Source organism: Panicum virgatum, chromosome 2N, assembly GCF_016808335.1.
Source record: "Panicum virgatum strain AP13 chromosome 2N, P.virgatum_v5, whole genome shotgun sequence".
NCBI classification, from domain to species: Eukaryota; Viridiplantae; Streptophyta; class Magnoliopsida; order Poales; family Poaceae; genus Panicum; species Panicum virgatum.
Window position 1 is genome coordinate 59,385,883 of NC_053146.1, and position 18,716 is coordinate 59,404,598.

Consider the following 18,716-nt stretch of genomic DNA (forward strand, 5'->3'; position numbering starts at 1 on the left):
CGGGGGAGAGAGGATCCGGCGTGGCAGCGGGGGAGAGCGGAGCTGTCGAGAGGAATGGGAAGGGAAAGGAAGGATGAACGGGGGAAGAGGAAAGAAACGAATCGATCATAAGTTGTTGAAGTTATGATCACCCGTAGACTCAGCATTGCGCGCTACTGGCGCTACTGGACAGTATACGTACATGCAAACTTATGACAGCGCACTCGCCCGCACGACTACCGATACGGCCGGCGTCGCAGCGAAGCCTCCATTCCTGAAACGGCCACGGCCCCTCCTCTCTCTCTCTCTCTCGCGAGCAGACGGGCTGTTTTAAAAGGGGCCCGTGCGGTGCGGCGTGGTGGGGTGTGGTGTGAGAATCTCGGAAGCAACCGCAGTGGAGACATGCCCCCTCGCATCGGGGTCGCGCTTCGTGTGCCGCGCACAGGAGGAGGAGGAGGAGTGGGGAGGCGGTGGTGACGGAAGCGAAACGGAAGGCGCGGGTCTTGCGGGGGCGGCCGCCCTGGTTCCCGGGTCTGGTTGGGCGGGCGCGGGGCGTCGTCGTCTTCGTGCTCGCGGGTCACGGGGTTGAGGTGAGCCTCCTTCCCGTTTCGTGGAGGTAGTCCTGCTGGTCCTCTCTTCATCAGTTCCTTGGATTGGAGTTGCCTCTCTGTTCTCGGATACTTTGCTCTGTTCCTTCTCCTTTTTTTTCTCGCGATTCGTGTGCGGCGTTCTCTGAATTGCGTGGTTTCTGTGTGATTTTGGCTTGTTTCCTGGGAACCCAAGTGAAGCGATTCTACTTGTTTCTGCCGATGAATCGTAATCGTGTTCATCTAGACACCTTTACCCGTCGATCGGAACCAAAATTGCATCGGCACAAGGAGTCCACATGGATATAATAATCGGTGTGCAATTGAATTTGGGAAATTTGAATATGAATTGATAGGACCATTGGAATTGGATTGCGTGTAGGTTTGTGTTCTTGAAGGTCAGGGTTCTAGTCTTGTGTGTACTAATTGTTCAACCTGTTGGCTGAACTTTTGTCCCTTTTGGTTTTATAGAAGGATCATCAACTCTTCCGGAGGTCGCGCTGAACGAAGGAGAGATCGGCATTGGTTGGCGTAGGGGACTCCGGAGATGGATCGCCGGAGCTGGCTGTGGCGGCGCAAGTCGACGGACAGGAGCCCCGCCGAGACCGAGACCTCGCCCTCCTCAGCATCCGAGAGGCTCACTGACGAACAGGTGCACAGTTCCTCCTGGCCTTTCTTCTCAACCAAACCAAGCCTCATAGTATGCAGAAACGTGCATCATTCATCTGCTCATGTTCTGAATTCTGCATTCATACAATGCTACACCCAATTTCAGAAGGAAATACATAGGGAAACTCAATTCCCCGTCGTGTTTCCCACTTATGTAGTCAACAGGCTGGTAGTCAATGCTAGTTGCTAGACAGTGGCGGAGCCACCATACCGCACGGTGGGGCTGCTGCCCCAGCTAGCCGCCGGGAACCGGCTGCTGTGCCCGTCTGCCGCGCCCTGCCGGCCGCCGGAAACCTGTCTGCCGTGTCCGTCTGCCGCGCCCCGCCGGCGGCCCACTGCCGGCCTGCCCCACCTAAAATTTTTTGCTGGCTCCGCCTCTGTTGCTAGATGAGTTCTGGGAGAAGAGAGGTGTAAATCAGACAACAGTGTCAGTCTTCACATTGAAGAAGAATAATACCCAGTCTAGGAGTGAACCGCAAGCAAGCATTGCAGGGCGTTCATTTGACTTTCAGACTCCTGCAATCCTTCAGTTAACAGGTCATGTAGCATGTGCAGTGCCAGTGCATGTGAGGTTTCATCCAGCACCAGATCCGTAGGGCCTCTCAAGCATGGTAATCTTCTACCTCCAAGTTGCAGCAATGCAGCACAAACTCTTCAAAACCCCTATGCTCCAATAGGGTTACCCGGATTTCCGACGACGTTCAGTTTATCCCTGGACAAATTCCCTGCTGTTCATGGCCCCTGAATCCTGACGCTGTGAGCTACAGGAGCCTTGTACCTTCAGATGTTTCGGCAATTCTGTATGGGCTTAACTCCTTGTCTGCCAAAAACAGGATAATTGCGCGAAATACGGCGTAGACCCCCAAACAGCAGATCAATCATTTTTGGCCAAGGCACACCGACCGTACCCATCACCTATGCACCCACATGGCGCCAAGGGCCAGCAACATTCAGTTTCCCATTCTTTCCTCCTGCATTGCTGTGCTGAGCAGCAAGCGGAGGAACGATGCTGACCAGATCTCCCTGTTCATGATCATGTGAGAAATTCCATGCCGTAGGAGGCCACTGACTGATTGCACTGTGGGGGTAGAGGCCGCGACCGAGGCTGTCCTCCATGCCATGCCAGGGAAAGCCAAGCCCTACCTGGCCTCACCGCTGCCGGCCCTGCCTATGGACAATGAGGACGTGGGTGTTGGTTGGGACTCACTTTTCCTCTGACACCATCATGGCTGAGCTTAACAGGATCAGGATGCAATCTCTTGGTTGGTTGGCCGTTCCATGTGCTTCACTGCGTGCCCGTGGCATGGCCTTTGGCCCAACCCAAATGGCTCATCCTGTTGCTTCTGGGTGCTGGCACGGAGCAATCAAGATGCCCCCCTCTCTTTCTTTCAGCTCTGGTCCTGCGCTGGGCAGTGCATCAGTACCTTACGCCATTGTTCCTCTTCTTTGACCGGAGCTTCCATTCTCCTCCATGTCCATGGTAATGTCAGTAGGCGCTTTCAACACTCTATGCAAGTACTGCGTGCCCTGTCGTCTCGAAGTTATGTGTGCTGAAAGCTGTAGGTGAGAGCCATTAGGCAGGCTAACATGGTCTCTCGCCTAAGTACCATGCCGTGCGTTTCGATGTGACAGTGTTTGGTGCCTCGATAGCCATTTTGACAGAACTTTCTGATACTTCTGGTAGAGCTTGTTGTTATTGTATTGCAGACATTTCAACCATCTCACTGTTGTGTAATACTGCTCGAAGCATAATACTATTTCAAAGCGTAAGAACTAAATCATGGTAGTTAAGGTGTTAATCTGCAGTTTCTTTGAATCCTTTGAATCACATTCCTTTGAATCCTATGTATCACCGATACGCGATACGGGTACGGCGATACGTGAGTTTAAAAAACGACATAGTGGTAGTATAGAGAGAGTATCGGAGTATCGAAGTATCGGATACGCAAGTATCGGATACGGCTGAGTTAGTGAAGTATCGGTGATTCATAGTTTGAATCCTCTCCCTAGTTTCTGCAAAATGAGCAAACAAGTTAATCTGCACGATGTTTGACAGTTTTCGGTTCTTGATCAGGATACTGCCAAGAGTTCTCCGAATTCGACACAATCACCGGAGATCTCGTCGAAGGAATTGGAGGACGACAGCAATGTAAAAATGAAGGTGTTGAGCGAGAGGCTGTCATCCGTGGTTCAGGATATCCGTGCCAAGGATGATCTCGTGAAGCAGCATTCCAAAGTTGCAGAGGAGGCTGTTCTAGGTACGGTCTAACACAACAGTGAATCAGATATTTGCAGTTTTCTGAACATAAAGTTCAACAAATTTTTAACTTTATTCCTTTGTACTAGGATGGGAGAAGGCCGAGAAGGAGATCGCGTCACTGAAGACGCAGCTGAACGCTGCAACGGCCAAGAACTCAGCGCTGGAGGACCGGCTCGTCCACCTCGACGGCGCCCTGAAGGAATGCGTCCGGCAACTCCGGCGAGCAAAGGAAGAGCAGGACCAGACGGTGCAGGACGCGCTGGCGCAGCAGGCCCAGCAATGGGAGTCCCATAAAACCGACCTCGAGCTGCGCATCGTCGAGCTCACGGCGAGGCTGGAGGCCAAGTCCGAGCGCTCGGTGGCCACCGACGGCGACACGGGTTCCAAGCTGGCCGCCCTGGAGAAGGAGAACTCGGCTCTGAAGGTGCAGCTGCTCGCCAAGACGGAGGAGCTGGAGCTCAGGACGATCGAGAAGGAGCTCAACCGGCGGGCCGCGGAGACGGCGAGCAAGCAGCAGCTGGAGGGCATCAAGAAGGTGGCCAAGCTCCAAGCCGAGTGCAGGAGGCTGCAGGCCGCGGCACGGCGACCGTCCATGAACGTCGAGCTCAGGCGTTCTCCGAGCTCAGCCTACGCCGAGTCGGTGACGGACTGTCAGTCGGACTGCTCCGATTCGTGGGCCTCGGCTCTGATCACCGAGCTCGATCAGTTCAAGAACGACAAGAACAGCGCGAGCACCAGGACCGGCAGCCTCGCCGCCGCGGACATCGGCGTCATGGACGACTTCCTCGAGATGGAGAGGCTCGCCTCCGTGAACGATTCGTCGAAAGGCGACGCCTCCGTCGAGGATGCGAGCGGGCGGCTGGCGAAGCTCGAGGAGAAGGTCAAGAAGGTGGCCGCCGAGAAGGCCGAGAGGGAGAAAGCCCTGCACGAGGCTCAGCGTGAGCTGACTTGCCGTCACCGTGTGATGGTGGCCGAGGAGAAATCAGCTGAGCTACAGCGGCAGCTGAACCTTGCCAATGGCGAGAAGCACGCCATGGGGACCGAGGTAGAAGCCGCCGAGGCGAAGAGAAGCGAGCTTGAGGGTAAACTTGAGCTGGCCCGCGCCGAGATCGCGGACTTGCTGGACAAGGGGCGCATCCTGGAGGAACGGCTCGAATCGGAGAAGGCTCTGACGCTGGAGCTTGCAGCCAAGTATCAGGATATGGAGGCCTTGGGAGCGGAGAAGAGGGAGATAAGCGCTCAGCTGGAGGCATCGCGGTCCGAAGCCAAGAAGTTAAGTGACAAGATCACTCTGCTAGAGAGGAAGCTGGAGGTGGAAAAGGCCCTGTCGATCCGGCTCGCCACGAAATGCCATGGCATTGATGCTCTGGAAGCGAAGAAGAAGGGCGTAGAGCTAGAGCTGGCATCGGCACGAGAGGAAATTGCATCGCTGCACAAGAGGGTGAGTAGCTTGGAGTTGGAAGTTCAGCAAGAGAAGGCGTCGTCTACCGAACTCGCAACACGGTGCGAAGAATTGGAGGCATTGGGTAAACACAGAGATGAGCTTAGAACCCAGCTGGAGTCTGCAAATTCAGAGATTGTTACGCTGAATGAGAAGGTTAAAATGCTAGAGGATGCAATGGAGAAACAGAGGCCAGCGACAGTGGGATTGGAGTCTCAGCTTCAGTCGAGGCAAGCGGAAATTGAGAGTTTGAAGGAGAATGTCAGCCTCTTGGAAAAGAAGCTGGAGAGCCAGAAGAACTTGTCATCGGCTTATATATCTGCACTGGGTGCTTCTGAAACTGAGAAGAAGGAACTGGCTGCCCGTTTTGAACTCAAAGAGAAAGAAGCAGATGAGTTACTGAGGAAGATGAGATTTCTGGAGGAACAGATTTACAAAGAGAAGGCGCGGTCGTCGGAATTTGAAGCAAAATTTCTGAAGATTGTAGAACAAGTGCCAAGCAGATCTCTGGGTCACCAACCAGTGAAGCCTACGACAACCAAAGATCTTCAGATCAGGAAGGTAAATTCTACCGAACCAATTGGCATTTTGTTACTGTCCATTTATGTTACCTTCTATCGTGGTAAATTATGGTAGTGGATACAGTAGTTTGAGAACTTGCAGTGGTGTTGTGACTCATGAAAACCCAACCCATTTTGCAGGAGAAAGAGCTAGCCAAGGCCGCTGGTAAACTAGCTGACTGCCAGAAGACGATAGCTTCACTGAGTAGCCAACTGAAATCCTTGGCCGATTTCGACGAATTCCTGCCTGGAACCGAGACTGGTGGCGCCGCCTCAGCCGACACCTGGGACGGTGATCTGAAGCTGCTCCATCCAGCGAGCTATCCCGCGCAGATTGGCTATTTGGCAGTCACATGATCCTCGTGGCAAGTGGATGTTTTTGTTTGGCTTTTGCCGCATGATTGCTTGATGAGATTGCCATGATCTCCCCACACGTCATATAGAGTTAAGTTAATAGTCAATAGGTGAGGAAAAATGTTCATAGGGAAATCTGTTTATAGAGTTGGTGATGAGCCTCGAGGGAACTTATATTGAAGATTATCTTTGATCACCTTGTCCCTTGGAAATGGCTTTTTCCCCCCGACATGTGCTGCATCTGAATTATTCCGCGTGCTTAGGTTGGAAACATCCTCACTGTCGGAAGACTCTAGAAATGTGATCAGGCTCTATCTCATTCCTCTTGCTGGTCACTCCCCAATCGTTAAATTTTCACAAAAAAAAAAAGAAAAACAAAGCTAGCGTTGCTCAAACCGAACTCCTCATTGCCTTGATGAAGAGAACATGTGGGAACACATGACCATGGGCTCGTTTGGATCTAAGAGGCTAAAAAATAGCCCTAGAGAATCTTACTATTTAAATCATTTAATAAAATAAATAAAGTCCATTTTTTACCATCCAACTATTGCCCGAGTATGATTTTGGTTATGCAACTCCAAAATCGGGTATCCATGACCATCGAACTATCGAAACCGTTCACATTTGGCTATTCGGTGGTTTTGTTGGGTGGTTTTGGTGGCATAGCTGACACATGACAGTGGGCCCACAATGTCGGGCATTTTTTTCCCTCTTTCTTCCCTTCCGCTGCGTCTCGAATTTCCTCGCGGAAACCTCGTCACCGAGGGAACACGGTGCCGGACCGCCTATAGCTCTGGCTGCACTCGCTGCAGGAAACGCGGCGCTGGACCGCCCACAGCTCCAGTTGGCGACGGGGCTCATCCAGATGCCTCCTCGTCCCCGGCGACGGGCCTGCCTCTTTGGCGTGGCAACAAGCGCCACCTCCTCTTGCTCGTCGCACTGCTCCCGCCCAACGTGACCAGCTAACCCTCCATCTGCCAGCGCAGGAGGAAGGGCAGGGACAGCGGCCGACGGCTGCAAGATGAACACCACAGCCATGGATTGTAGGCCCCTCTGATCCCCCTACAGGCCTTGGTCGACGGCGACGACACGCTCGAGGACGGGACCGCAGGCCACCACCCCTGCTGTACGTGCTCGCCAGTGCCCCTGCTGGACCCTCGCATCGCCAATCCGCCGGTCTTCTTCTCGCACCGCCCGTCGCTCCAGCGATCCTGCTCAAGCACGCTCTGGAGAGATAACCCCGGCGGCGACCGAGGCAGGCGACGGCCCCTCCTACTCTATTCTCTCCGACGAGCAGGGGACGAAGTAGGGGTGGAGCAGCCGCTGCATCCATGGCTGACTCCCTCCCTCCTCAGCCTCCTCCATGTCGCCGCCCTCCCCTCCCTGTTTCTACACTGGCCAACCGATTCGAGTTTGCGGTCGGCGGCGAAGGAGTAGGCTGGATCCCGACGGCGGATGCGTAGGAAGGGCGACGGCCGGCGCATGGTGAGAGGAGAGGGAGTGGAGAGAAGAGAGGGAGAGGAGACAGGAGGGCTGACATGTGGGTTCCACTGCCACGTGCCATCCACGTCGGAAACCACCTTTCAAAACAGCCGAATGGTCAAATACGACCAACTTTGATAGTTCGATGGTCCAAAATATGTGGTTTTAGAGTTGCATGGCTAAAATCAAACTCAGCTAATAATTGGATGGTCAAAAAGAAGTTCTAATAAAATCTATGTACAAAACTACTTGTAGTCGCAAGACGAATGTAACAAGGTATATTAATTCATAATTAGCTGATGATTAATCATAGATTAAATATGCCCATTAGATTCGTCTCGCAAAATAGACTAGAGGTTAGAGGTTATGAAATAGGTTTAATCAGTAATCTTCGTTTAAGACTCCTAAATATCAAAATTTTGGAGAGCTATTTTTTGAATAAATCAGTAATCTCGCAGAGTTTAAGTGGGGTCACTAAATTATATTTTGAATAAACTACCATCTCAAAAAACGCATGATTTTACAAAATCAAGTGACAGGCAGGTATAAGACCAAAGATACTTGTAGACTCCTAGGAGATATGCTGTTTCTTGCTCTTTTTCTTCTTCACGCATTTGCTTCTCTGTCCAGATTTTCTTCTCTTGGTAGTGCACAGTACACTATCACTGTCTCGCTCCTCATCGTCTTCAGTTCTACTATTCTTCTTCTTTTCTTTCCTGGCATACATTTCATCATCACTATTGTTACCGTCAACCACTCCATCTTCCTCCTCATCGTGTTCAATTGTTCCTCTCTTCTTTTTCTTCTTTTCTTTCCGGACTTCAGCCTCAGCCTTTTCAACTGTTTTACTCTTCTTTTTCTTCTTTTCTTTCCAGACTTCAGCCTCATCCTCTTCAACTGTTTTACTCTTCTTTTTCTTCTTTTCGTTTTGGACTTCAGCCTCAGCCTCAGCCTCATCCTCTTCAATTATTTTACTCTTCTTCTTTTCTTTTAGGACTTCAGCCTCAGCCTCCACCAAAACCTCCGGTTGCTTGGAGTTTGTCTCTACAGGCTCTGGAGCATAACAGTGTTAGCATATGACCACCCAGATGTCCTTGAAGGAAATGCAATTTGATGAATTATTCAGGTCTATGGGTTTTATTATTCTAATGATAAGAAAAATAAAGTACCGCTCTCATAACCACTATTGTCCAGGATTAACATTGCCTAATGTTAAACTTCATCAAAACTACTCCCTTTAACTCATAAAGAGGCATTTTTAGCTTTGTCCTAAGTCAACCATCAAAAGTTTGACCAAGTTTATACAAAAGAGTACTAATATTTATGATGCCAAATAAGTATCACTAGATTCATCATAAAATATGTTTTCCTAGTATACATATTTGGTGTCATAAATGTTGATACTCATCTCTACAAACCCAAATCAAACTTAAGATATTTTGTCTTAGGACAAAAATAGAAGTGCACTCTTTGGGATGGAGGGATTAAGAAACACAATGAATATCAAACATTTGGGAGCAGTTGCAACTGTTGAGAATAGATTAACCTTCCACAGAAAAATGTGAATCAATAACCACAGTTGTAAGATGCTGCTTCAGAAAGACCTGCACAAGAAAAAATGAGACAAGTTAACCATAGAAATAGCTCAACATGCACTACAAACAAGTCATGAGGCCCAAAATTAGTTCAGTGCAGTAAAGAAAAAATAACTCCAAGATGTACTTGAATTTTACGAAAGCAGTTCTTTTTTCGAGACGAGGATCACCCCATTTCCATTCATGAAACGGAAATACAGTTCACAGAGACAGGAGCAGAAGGAGGGGGAGAGAGGGGGTCTGCTCAGCGAGCAGTTCGGTTCAGACACTCCATGCCTGATTCAGACTAGGAGCGCTGACGAAAGCAGTTCTTACCGCAGAAAGCAACTGTCTTGTGTTTGTGTCCCAGATACGTAAGTAGCTATCCAATCCTACAAAGATGAACAATATCCTGAGTTATCGAGAATTCTGAAAGTTGATGTTTTAATTTGTAACAGAAGCTATCCAGAATGCTAAGTGAAACCAAAACATCCCCCAATGGACAGAAACGAGCCTCTCTGGAGGTAGCCCCACCACAAGATGCTATCAAAGGTAGCTCCGGATGCCTAACAATTGATCTAATACTTCCACTGCATTTGCCAATATAGCATCCCAGCAATTTTCCTGAAAAGGGGGGAAATGTTGATTTTGCAGTTCCAGTAACAAAGAAAAAGGAAATGATACTGATAATAAAGCTGTCAATTAGTAGTTCATTATAGCTTGCACATATGATTATTTTAACAACACAAACATATGGACATATGAAAACATGTATCAAGAAAATTCCTTCCTGAGTTCCTGTTACAGATAACATATTGCTGATAATTTCTATACTGGAACTACCATCTGAAAAACAGTTTGACAAACAATAATCCATTTCCCGCCTGCCCACAATATGTATCACTAGACTTGTAGTTCAGTATTGGTTTAGTTGCAATAGAGCACCTTAGCTGCATAGTATTAGTTAACTGAGATAACAAACAAATAAGTCGACCAGAACACATGTAGGAACAGTGGAACAGAAGGCGCATTTCAATTCAAACCATCGAAAGCAAGTTGCAAAAAAAAAGAAACTAAAACTAACATAACATTCTAAAGAAAGAAGATATGATCAAGTTTTCAATTCTGTGTGTATGCAGAAGATAGCATATAGCAGCTTATGATACCTGTTCTCATGTCAAAGGAAGCAAGGTCCCCTGTTCCTGTACCGATATAGACATCATGTCCATTAGGATCAGCAGCAACTGCCTTGATTGGTGCCTCCCTAAAGTCAACAGAGACTGCAGGTCGTCTTTGCAATGCAGTATCATATAAGCGAACCTGACAAAGTTAAACACCATTTGCATAATGTGTCCAGTATCATCATAATTGCATTAAAAAAATATGGAGAACTGGAGATACCAATTTCCTTATTAGAGCATGCCTTGCTAATCTACTGCCTACAAGACTGCAATGACATAAAAAGGGCAGACCCAGTGCCAGGCGGCTCCCACTTGAGTGGGGTTCTGGGGAAGCGGTACCGAAGCTAGCCTTACCCCCGCAAATATGCGGGGAGGCTGCTTCGAACCCAGGACCTGGTGCTCGGTGGGTGAGCTTCTCACCAACTGCACCAAACCTGCCCTTCAATGACATAATTGCAACAAATTGTCTTTTAGTCTATAACCTACAATGGTACAACCGTCTGTTAATAGGTGCCCGAGCAGCCAAGTGTTTTGTGAAGGATAGTCCCACCACATTGGAAGCTTTAATGCAAGTAATACTATCATATAATGCCATTTCGTACAAAACATGGAGCCAGGTTGATAACTTTATGCAAAGAAAGTATCAAAGTATAAGCAGGATGGTAGCTGTTTGTAGGCCTGTCCATTTGGGGTATGGCTTTGAGCAAGTTTTGGGCCTGGCATATTAGATATTGGAAAAATAGCATGCACCTAAACCGACACACATGAAGTCATGAACTTAGAAGTTAACAAACATCCTTCTAATTCAGGCACATGATCAGCTATTCAATCAAAACATGTTCACTCTGCCACAAATTTTTCCTGGCATACCAAGAGATAGGCATCAAGCTTAGATTACCTGATGATTATTTGTGCATGCTACAATTTTACGATGATCATCCTTGAACAAGAAGGTTCCAGCAGTGAACCAAGGCCGGGTGAATATACCAAGACTATTAGCTCGGGGCTTCATATGAAACAAAGAAAGAGAACCATTCAACAAACTAAAGGTTTGCTGCATTAATATCAGAGAGATTAACAAAGTCAATGAGTGCTTACAGATTTAGCAGACCATGTCTTACTACAAGATGCAATATCCCACAAGTTCACTTCTATACCTTTCCTACAACAAAAAGGAACTGTTATTTTCTGGAACTTATAATTGCAAACAGAATTTCATGTCACAAATAGAATTTTTGAACTAAAGCAGATTACTCCATTTGACGTTATTTAAACTCACCCTCCAAACATTGCATAGCTTTCACCATGATCCACTGAGAAAAATTCCACATTACCACTACTGCACACATCCCACATGGTTGACGGCTCAGTATCCGAGCCTGAAGCTGCATTTTCTTTCATGATGGACCTCATTGAAGCTTTCCCCTTGTCCGTGCAGGCAATAAATGTGCCTAACCTGTTATCCACAATTGGATGAAACAAATTGGTCACCACAAACACAATGGTCCGTGAATTTTGCAAAGTATTTGTAATCAAGCAAGTAGAGCAGCACAATACTAGAAATCTAGAGTGAATAAAAGATGATATCAGGATGAAAAATTACATTGAGTCTGAAGCCTGTCTTGTGAAAAGGTGCAGAGCGACAAGGGGATCACCTTCAGCGCTACCATCATCTAGAGCTGGTCCCACGGTCTTGACAGCAGCCAGAGCATCCCCATTCAGGGGATTCAGCAACTCAACCTACAGGAAATCATCGAAATCATACACCAAGAGGGACATTGCAAGCAATGAGATCTCAATTCCACAGAGCAGCAGCTTCTCACCACGCCGTTCTTCCTCGCAACAGCCAAGACCTGCAGAAGAGCGACATCAAAAGTAAATTAGAGGCACGCCCTGTTTGATCGGTGAATCTGATAAAGCCTCCGCCGCAAGGAGGCGGGAAATGGGATGCTCACGGGGTCGGCTGCGCGGTCGGCGAGGGAGGCAGCGACGATGGCGCGGGAGGCGTCAGGCTCGCCCCATGTCTCAACGACCTTGGCGGCGCCCGCCGGATTCGTGCGGGCCTCGACGACTGCGACCAGCGGGAGACGGGTAGGGTCAGTGATAAGGAGCAGTAGCGCGCAGAGGACGTGCACGCAGCGGAGGGGAGGAGAGAAGGGTCCGTAGGCTAACCTTTGACGAGGCCAAGGATGTCAGCGGTGAGGGCTCGAAGCGGCAGGCAGCCGGGGCTCTCCACCACGGTGGTCCGCGGCATCCTCCAACTCCGTCTCGCTTCGGCTTCGCCGGCGCGGGGGAAACTTGGGGGAGGAGGAAGCGAGGGCTAGTTCTTTTTCTAGGGTTTTACAACGTGCCCTGCGCCGCCGCCCCGCTAAGCCGCGCGGCGCCAGAGCGGGAGCGGGCTGTGGCTTGTTGGGCTGAGCCTGCGGTTCCGGGAAAGGAAAACGGGCCCAGGAAAAGGCCACTCGCGTTGAGCTTGAGCCCACACAGCAGCCAGTCGCTTCGCCGGAGGCAACCGGTATTTGTCCGGCCTGTTTGAGCGAGTAATGCTCCACCAAATTATAATTTATATTATTTTGAATATCAAAATTTGGGATTTAATCACATAGTAGAAAATTAGATGAACACTAGCCTTATCAACCCGTGCTCCCACACAAGCTAATTAAAATTAATATAAGAATGAGATTAATAATTATAATCATATATCTCACGCTCTTTTTCATCAATTAAATATTCTAACACATACTCTAAAATATATATTTATCATTATTTAGTTACAATAGATTTTATTTTGCATCCCACCTCCACATGTATTCGATATATATATTTAGTTGAACTATTTGTTTATAAATTGATAGTTTTATCTCTTCCATCATACATAAATACATGGTGACATATCGTGAGTAATATTTTTATATAAACAATAATATTAGTAATGATAGAAATTGTAATTTAGATTTTTATATTGATATTTTATTATTTTATTATAATTATATAATTTAAATTCAGATTTAGGAGTAATTTAACTTCTAATAATGATATAATTGAATAATTTATATGCAAATTTAGGGGGCTATTTGTATTATATTGGCATAGGTGGGTAATTTACACGAAAACTAGGGGGTTACTTTAGATTTTTTTATAATGGCATAGGTGGGTAATTTAGATACATGTTTAGGGGTTGCTTTAGTCTATTTTCATAATGGTAGAGGTGGGTAATTTATAAGAAAACGTAACAGATCTGATGGCTATTATAATTAGAGTTGTTAGATTGATGGCTAGATGTTTCTGATTTTTATGAGAATTTATAGAATTTCTCTATTTTTTTAGAGTGCCCACCTAAGATCTTATGTGGCTTCATGTGGAGATTTCAAAGGAGCCTCCAATTAGTAATAGTAAGATTAGATAGGAAGTTACTTATTTTTTGATGGAAAACAGGACCTTAAAATCTGACTCGATCAGATGAACAAATACCAAGGAAATGATTGATGATATCATGCTTTATTTGGAGCCTTTAACCAACAACAATATGTTACAACTTACAAGCCTTGATCCCCTTTGTGGGGTCTCCCCAAAACGAAAGAAGATTAAACACAATATCCAACACCATTTGGAAGGTCCGCAGCCTGACAACATAAGACTGTTTTAACACTGACATACAATCGGGAGACCATCAGCCTGACATTGTGCTAGCACAGGAACTTGACGACGATAACAGAGATGTCGTCCTTGCTCTTCCGGTTCACGGCCTGCTCCGTCAGGTGCTTCGCGGCAGCCTGCGCGTCCTTGAAGTCCTTGATCTCATCCACAGCCTCCTGGTTTGACATCACCTGCACATGTGCCATTCTCGCGTTATGATCATCACTGGAAATGGTAAGCACAATATCAAGTGACTTAGGCACTTAGCAACTCATCCATAATGCAAAATGCTACTGAAGAATTAGACGAATCACAGTCTCCGTGCTTAACAAATTTAATGGCTTAATTTCAAGACAAGTGTTGCTGATACAAGGCCCACATAAGTTGCATCCAGAATCAAATTATATCTCTCATGCATATGTGCGTACATGCATACAACGTTATATGGAGAGTTAGCAGAATACACCATGCTGCAGGTTAACCCAATAAATCCATCAGGAACAATTTGTGTGAGATTCATATTCATTACCTTCCATAAGCCATCGCTTGCTAGAATCAGAAAATCAGAATTTTCAGTGATAGTTTCGTCAATTACATATGGTTCAGAGCTGAGGTGCTTCTTCAAGCTCCGGTCTCCAAATGCCCTCGCAACAGCCAGCTGCCCATCAACACGTGGTACATCACCTGCAAGCAAACAAGTTTCAGATTGAACTCTACAGATCAAGATTATACGCATGCCATTGTAACATGAAAGAAGTTGTTATTAGCTGGGTCAGCACAGGTGACATCCACAAGCAGTTAATGGACGAATTCCGTAAGTCATCAGAAAACATCTGATCAGGAAACTCAAGTCATGATGAAAAAGTTTTACTAAACATACAGTTCAATGGAAGGCGATGACAATGAGATATCATTCACCTGGTAGGTTTGATACGAAGCCACCCTTTTTCTCGATCGTTTGTCGCTCCATGTTTGGTTCATGGTCAACTGAAAGCTGCTCTGCCACACCATTTTTGCTAATAACTGCACGTGAATCCCCAACATTTGCAACCACTAGCTTCACGGACTTGTCACTTCCTATTAAGATGGCAGTAACAGCTGTGGATCCTCCTCTTCCCAACTCTGATGCATTCTCCAATATTTTCTCATCGGTAAGTTGGTATGCTTTTTGGATAGCAGTTTTCGGGTCACTCAAGAATTCTGGCTGAGGAGGCAGCATTCAATAAAATAGTCAGCACAACTGTGACTTAAACTGCACTCTACCAACTTAGACATGATTTATACATCAAGTCATCTTCTTTCTTGCTCCTAATATGGCTGTTGCATGAAAATTGTAGGTTGCAGAGCTACGATCATTCCCAGTATATACACATTTTCAACCTACACTAAACACTCTTTTTTATCATTTAATAGAAAACAATCAGCATTTGGCACATCACTGATAGAAATTATTCATGCTGCATTAAGTCATTATCTTCATTCCCTCAACATAGGTCATAAGTATGAAGCTACCATATACAAACACTTGAAACAGAATGGATAAATACTAACATCATTTGAAAATTCTAGCAAATGGAAGATATGAATGACATTATTAAGAGTCTAGAAAGATAAAAAAGTTAACTGAAGTGGAATATTACCTCACTCAAGATGTTATCGAAAAGATGGGACCGCAGAAAGTCTGGAACAGTGTGTCCAAGGTGACCATCAAATATTGCAAACAAACCCAAATCATGTTCACCCACTTGCCGGTACTCTGCCACTAGATAGTCCTCCATTGGATGATTTGATTTCCCCTTCACTAGATGGTAACCATGCTCGACTCGCTTGCCTGATAACTTTGTCTTGCCTTTCCCTGTTTCTGGTCCTGATGAACTAAAAGCATCTTTGACCTGCCAGAAAAATGCATACTCCCATGTCAATCATATTGTACTGTATTAACACAACATTAAGCAGAGCACATAAAACGAGCATCTTCCGGACATCCAACCCATACATGTAAACATGATACCAGCAGAGTACACATAGCCTAGCTGTAGTCGTAAACTCGTAATTCCACATATCCAATTCTTATTCAATTCGGTCCATTCTGATCCTGGCCTATTTGTTTCTGGTAAACTATAGAATTGACTTTGTTTCGAGGAAACTGCAAACAATATATAGCCATGATGTAGCATCCAGATTCCAGAGAACATATTTTACATGCCAAAGATAAAATAAATCCTTAGGCACACCCACAAGCATGTCAACTTAACTATCTCCATCACCCACTGTTAACAATTCTTAAAATAGTTGGGAAATAACCAGGACCACAGTGTGACAAATGTTCTCCAAATAAAATAGTAGGTAAACAGGTTCCAAATGATGCAAACAAAGTAGGAAATCCATACAAACAAGCAAAGATACAAACAGTACCAAGTAGCTTGACTAAAATAGGTTGTGGTCTGCTATCAGGGTCAAGTGGCAACAGATTGATAAGCTCTGTCTGACTTGCATTCTATGCTTTCATTTCACTTTGGCTACAAACAGTACAAGGAAAATTTTTCCTTGAACCACTAACAAAATGATGAAACACAAATCAGAACTCCAACATTTTCACAAATTTTATAGCCTTCTAGCTTTGCTACAACAAAATTATACCTTCTATTTCTAACCTTCTGTTATTTTGATTGCACTTTATTCCAGAGCACCAGCCCTCAAAATCATATCCCGTAAAACAAACTTCTTTTTAACACACAACCAGCTTCACGCAGATTGCCAATTTCAATCTTTTAGGTGATGCGGCTGAACCAAAACATTTTTTTGCCTCTTTTTACTTCAAAACTCATCAATAAATACAGTATATCATCAATCCAACCATTCAAGTTGTGAAACTATATGACACCGATGTAAGATATGCCTAAAACCACCGAATCCAAAGCACGGCTTAAGGATTCGTTGAATCAAGGCCCAGCTACTACGATTTTCATTTGCCGGAATCCAGTGAGTCCCGCAATTGGATCATCATCGCTCCGAAATTTCTCATGAAAATCTAATGAATCGGCCAGTTGACCCTCTCAAGTCTCGGCACCCCATACCTTGGTGCAAGGACCAGAAAAGGAAGCTTACGGAACAATGATAAACCTAACTCTCCATACAGCAAAACCAGGAGACAATCAATAAGCAGGGAAAAGGGATGCCATAAGCAAAAGAAGCAACAACCCCCTCCTCTTCCATTTCTTATTACCTTGTCCTTCACCTTGTGGTAGATTTCCTTGCCAGCCATTGGTCTCCTTCCCAATAGCCCCGAGATTCAGAGCTACTGCCCTGAGGTAGCAGAAGAAGCTATGGGTTTCTTGGGATTCAATTCCCCCTCAATCACTTCTTCCTTCGATCCCACCCACCAAAACTGGTCGTTTCTTGGATCAGCTTGGGGTCAATGATAATATTTTTATAGGTTTATAATTGAAGGAGGTGGGTTGGTGGTGGCCTGGTGGGGGCTGCTGGGGGAGGAGCGAGGCGGGCTGGTCGCCTGGATCTTGGATAGCGTCGGTTGACCCGAGGTTGGGGCTGCTGAGATTGGGACACGGACATGTCGAGTGGGGACAAGAGAGCGAAAGGGGCAAAAAGCACTGCCGTCTGCCGTCTGCCGTCTGCCGTCTGCCTTCCCATGTTTCACAATTCACACTCAGCAGGATCGCCTGCAAAAAGCAAGATGATAGATGAGAACGGATTTCAGATCTCACGAATACGTAGTGCCCGATTTGGCATATGGAGTTCCACGTAACCTGCGAACGAGTCGGGTTGAAATGCGTTTTATGAGTTGGCTTTTGATATGGGGCATATTTAGGTGGATTAAAATAAGTTGTATTACGTAATAGGATGGGACATAGTAGGTTCTATGTAAATATGAATTGGAGTGGGTTGAAATGGAATAATTTGTACAAAACAATATAACAATATATATATATATATATATATATATATATATATATATATATATATATATATATATATATATATATATATATATATATATGCGGGTTTCGTGTTAAGAGCAGCACCTTAAAATAAAAAATCATGTGTTCACACCACAAAATTTTCTATTAAGATTGACTAAATTTGTTGGACATAATATAATATGATTGGCAGCTATTCTGTCCAAAGTAGTGGGGTTAGACCCATATGTGGGCTCGCATCAAGAGCCGGACCCTGAAAATAAAACATTGCGTCAACACTATACATTTTTTATTGAAATTGACTAAAATTTGTTGGAGATAACTCAGTATAACTAGCAGCTACTCTGTGCAACGTGGACCCCACGTCAAGAGGTGGGCTCTTGAAATAAAACTCTGCGTCCAAGAAGTGGTCTTGGCCATGGCACGTTAATCCTTTACCTATAATATTTTGCACCGGGCATTCCATGACACGAGATGGAGCTGTTTGTTTCTGACACTTGTGGCTCAGACCACAACATCTCCATTTATTCAGGCAAAAAAAGGTGGTGACTAGATAAAAAATGATAGTGTATTTTACCATAAAGCATACTGATTTTAGGAAAGCGATTTTCAAAGGACAAGTCAAATGCTAACACGTGGTGCTAATCAACTCAAGGCAACCGAAGTCGTTCAGAAAATACATTTTAACAATCAACTCGTGAGGAAAAGGAACGAAAGGCCTTTTGTTCAAAAAGAAAAGATGATAAGTAGCCAGCTTTGCGGTCAAGAATTACCTGTTCAGACACTACTCGTGAACATCAGTGGAAAAGCGTTTTTCTACTTAACCAAGAAGTGGATGCTCATGGCATCTGAAAGAAGCAAATGCTGACATTTCTGCAACCTGAAATCACGCGCCAATCCTTCTATTCCTTACTTGTGAAGTTGTGATTGGCCTACATCCAACCTGGTCAAGTTGTTTGAAAAAAAAAAATCGTACGCGCACGCTACCTGCAGAGAATTGAACAAGTCCATCGCATTTTTCAGGGCCAAAAAAAGGGACGGCGACGCGTGAAGGC

General features: G+C 45.7%; 3 protein-coding genes across 4 annotated transcripts; 1 reads left to right on the top strand and 2 right to left on the bottom strand.

Moving 5' to 3' along the window:
• Positions 1-205: 205 nt before the first annotated feature.
• LOC120661443 (filament-like plant protein 3) lies at positions 206-6,062 on the top strand. 2 transcript variants are annotated; one of them, XM_039940307.1, is made up of 5 exons: positions 206-569; positions 1,038-1,218; positions 3,310-3,493; positions 3,582-5,497; positions 5,638-6,062. In XM_039940307.1, the coding sequence occupies exons 2-5, from the start codon at positions 1,114-1,116 to the stop codon at positions 5,851-5,853; spliced, it is 2,421 nt and encodes an 806-aa protein (XP_039796241.1). In that variant the 5' UTR covers positions 206-569; positions 1,038-1,113; the 3' UTR covers positions 5,854-6,062. The 2 variants fall into 2 exon arrangements, with proteins under 2 accessions (XP_039796241.1, XP_039796242.1); XM_039940308.1 differs by having other exon boundaries at positions 337-595; positions 5,638-6,046.
• Positions 6,063-7,726: 1,664 nt separating this feature from the next.
• Positions 7,727-12,431, bottom strand: LOC120661444 (WD repeat-containing protein 74-like). The gene is made up of 12 exons (XM_039940309.1): positions 12,260-12,431; positions 12,043-12,158; positions 11,911-11,940; positions 11,691-11,827; positions 11,367-11,543; positions 11,186-11,249; positions 10,986-11,093; positions 10,073-10,226; positions 9,441-9,530; positions 9,243-9,298; positions 8,879-8,936; positions 7,727-8,385 (listed from the first exon to the last, which is right to left on the bottom strand). Exons 1-12 carry the CDS (start codon positions 12,339-12,341, stop codon positions 7,904-7,906), a joined length of 1,554 nt encoding a protein of 517 aa, XP_039796243.1. The 5' UTR covers positions 12,342-12,431; the 3' UTR covers positions 7,727-7,903.
• Positions 12,432-13,555: 1,124 nt separating this feature from the next.
• On the bottom strand, positions 13,556-17,294 carry LOC120661445 (probable protein phosphatase 2C 62). The gene is made up of 5 exons (XM_039940311.1): positions 16,950-17,294; positions 15,364-15,615; positions 14,642-14,927; positions 14,253-14,407; positions 13,556-13,914 (listed from the first exon to the last, which is right to left on the bottom strand). The coding sequence occupies exons 1-5, from the start codon at positions 16,986-16,988 to the stop codon at positions 13,774-13,776; spliced, it is 873 nt and encodes a 290-aa protein (XP_039796245.1). The 5' UTR covers positions 16,989-17,294; the 3' UTR covers positions 13,556-13,773.
• Between the last annotated feature and the right edge of the window lie 1,422 nt (positions 17,295-18,716).

Bases quoted from the DNA above. Each gene is read 5' to 3' on its own strand.
- LOC120661443 (XM_039940307.1), top strand. From the start codon at position 1,114: ATGGATCGCCGGAGCTGGCTGTGGCGGCGCAAGTCGACGGACAGGAGC. The intron at 1,219-3,309 runs GTGCACAGTTCC...GTTCTTGATCAG, and splicing joins AGAGGCTCACTGACGAACAG to GATACTGCCAAGAGTTCTCC. The intron at 3,494-3,581 runs GTACGGTCTAAC...CCTTTGTACTAG, and splicing joins TGCAGAGGAGGCTGTTCTAG to GATGGGAGAAGGCCGAGAAG.
- LOC120661444 (XM_039940309.1), bottom strand. From the start codon at position 12,341: ATGCCGCGGACCACCGTGGTGGAGAGCCCCGGCTGCCTGCCGCTTCGA. The intron at 12,159-12,259 runs GTTAGCCTACGG...CGCTGGTCGCAG, and splicing joins CATCCTTGGCCTCGTCAAAG to TCGTCGAGGCCCGCACGAAT. The intron at 11,094-11,185 runs GTAAGCACTCAT...TTTCATATGAAG, and splicing joins AGACATGGTCTGCTAAATCT to CCCCGAGCTAATAGTCTTGG.
- LOC120661445 (XM_039940311.1), bottom strand. From the start codon at position 16,988: ATGGCTGGCAAGGAAATCTACCACAAGGTGAAGGACAAG. The intron at 14,408-14,641 runs GTGAATGATATC...GTTTGCTTGCAG, and splicing joins CTTCGTATCAAACCTACCAG to GTGATGTACCACGTGTTGAT. The intron at 13,915-14,252 runs GTAATGAATATG...GCACATGTGCAG, and splicing joins CAAGCGATGGCTTATGGAAG to GTGATGTCAAACCAGGAGGC.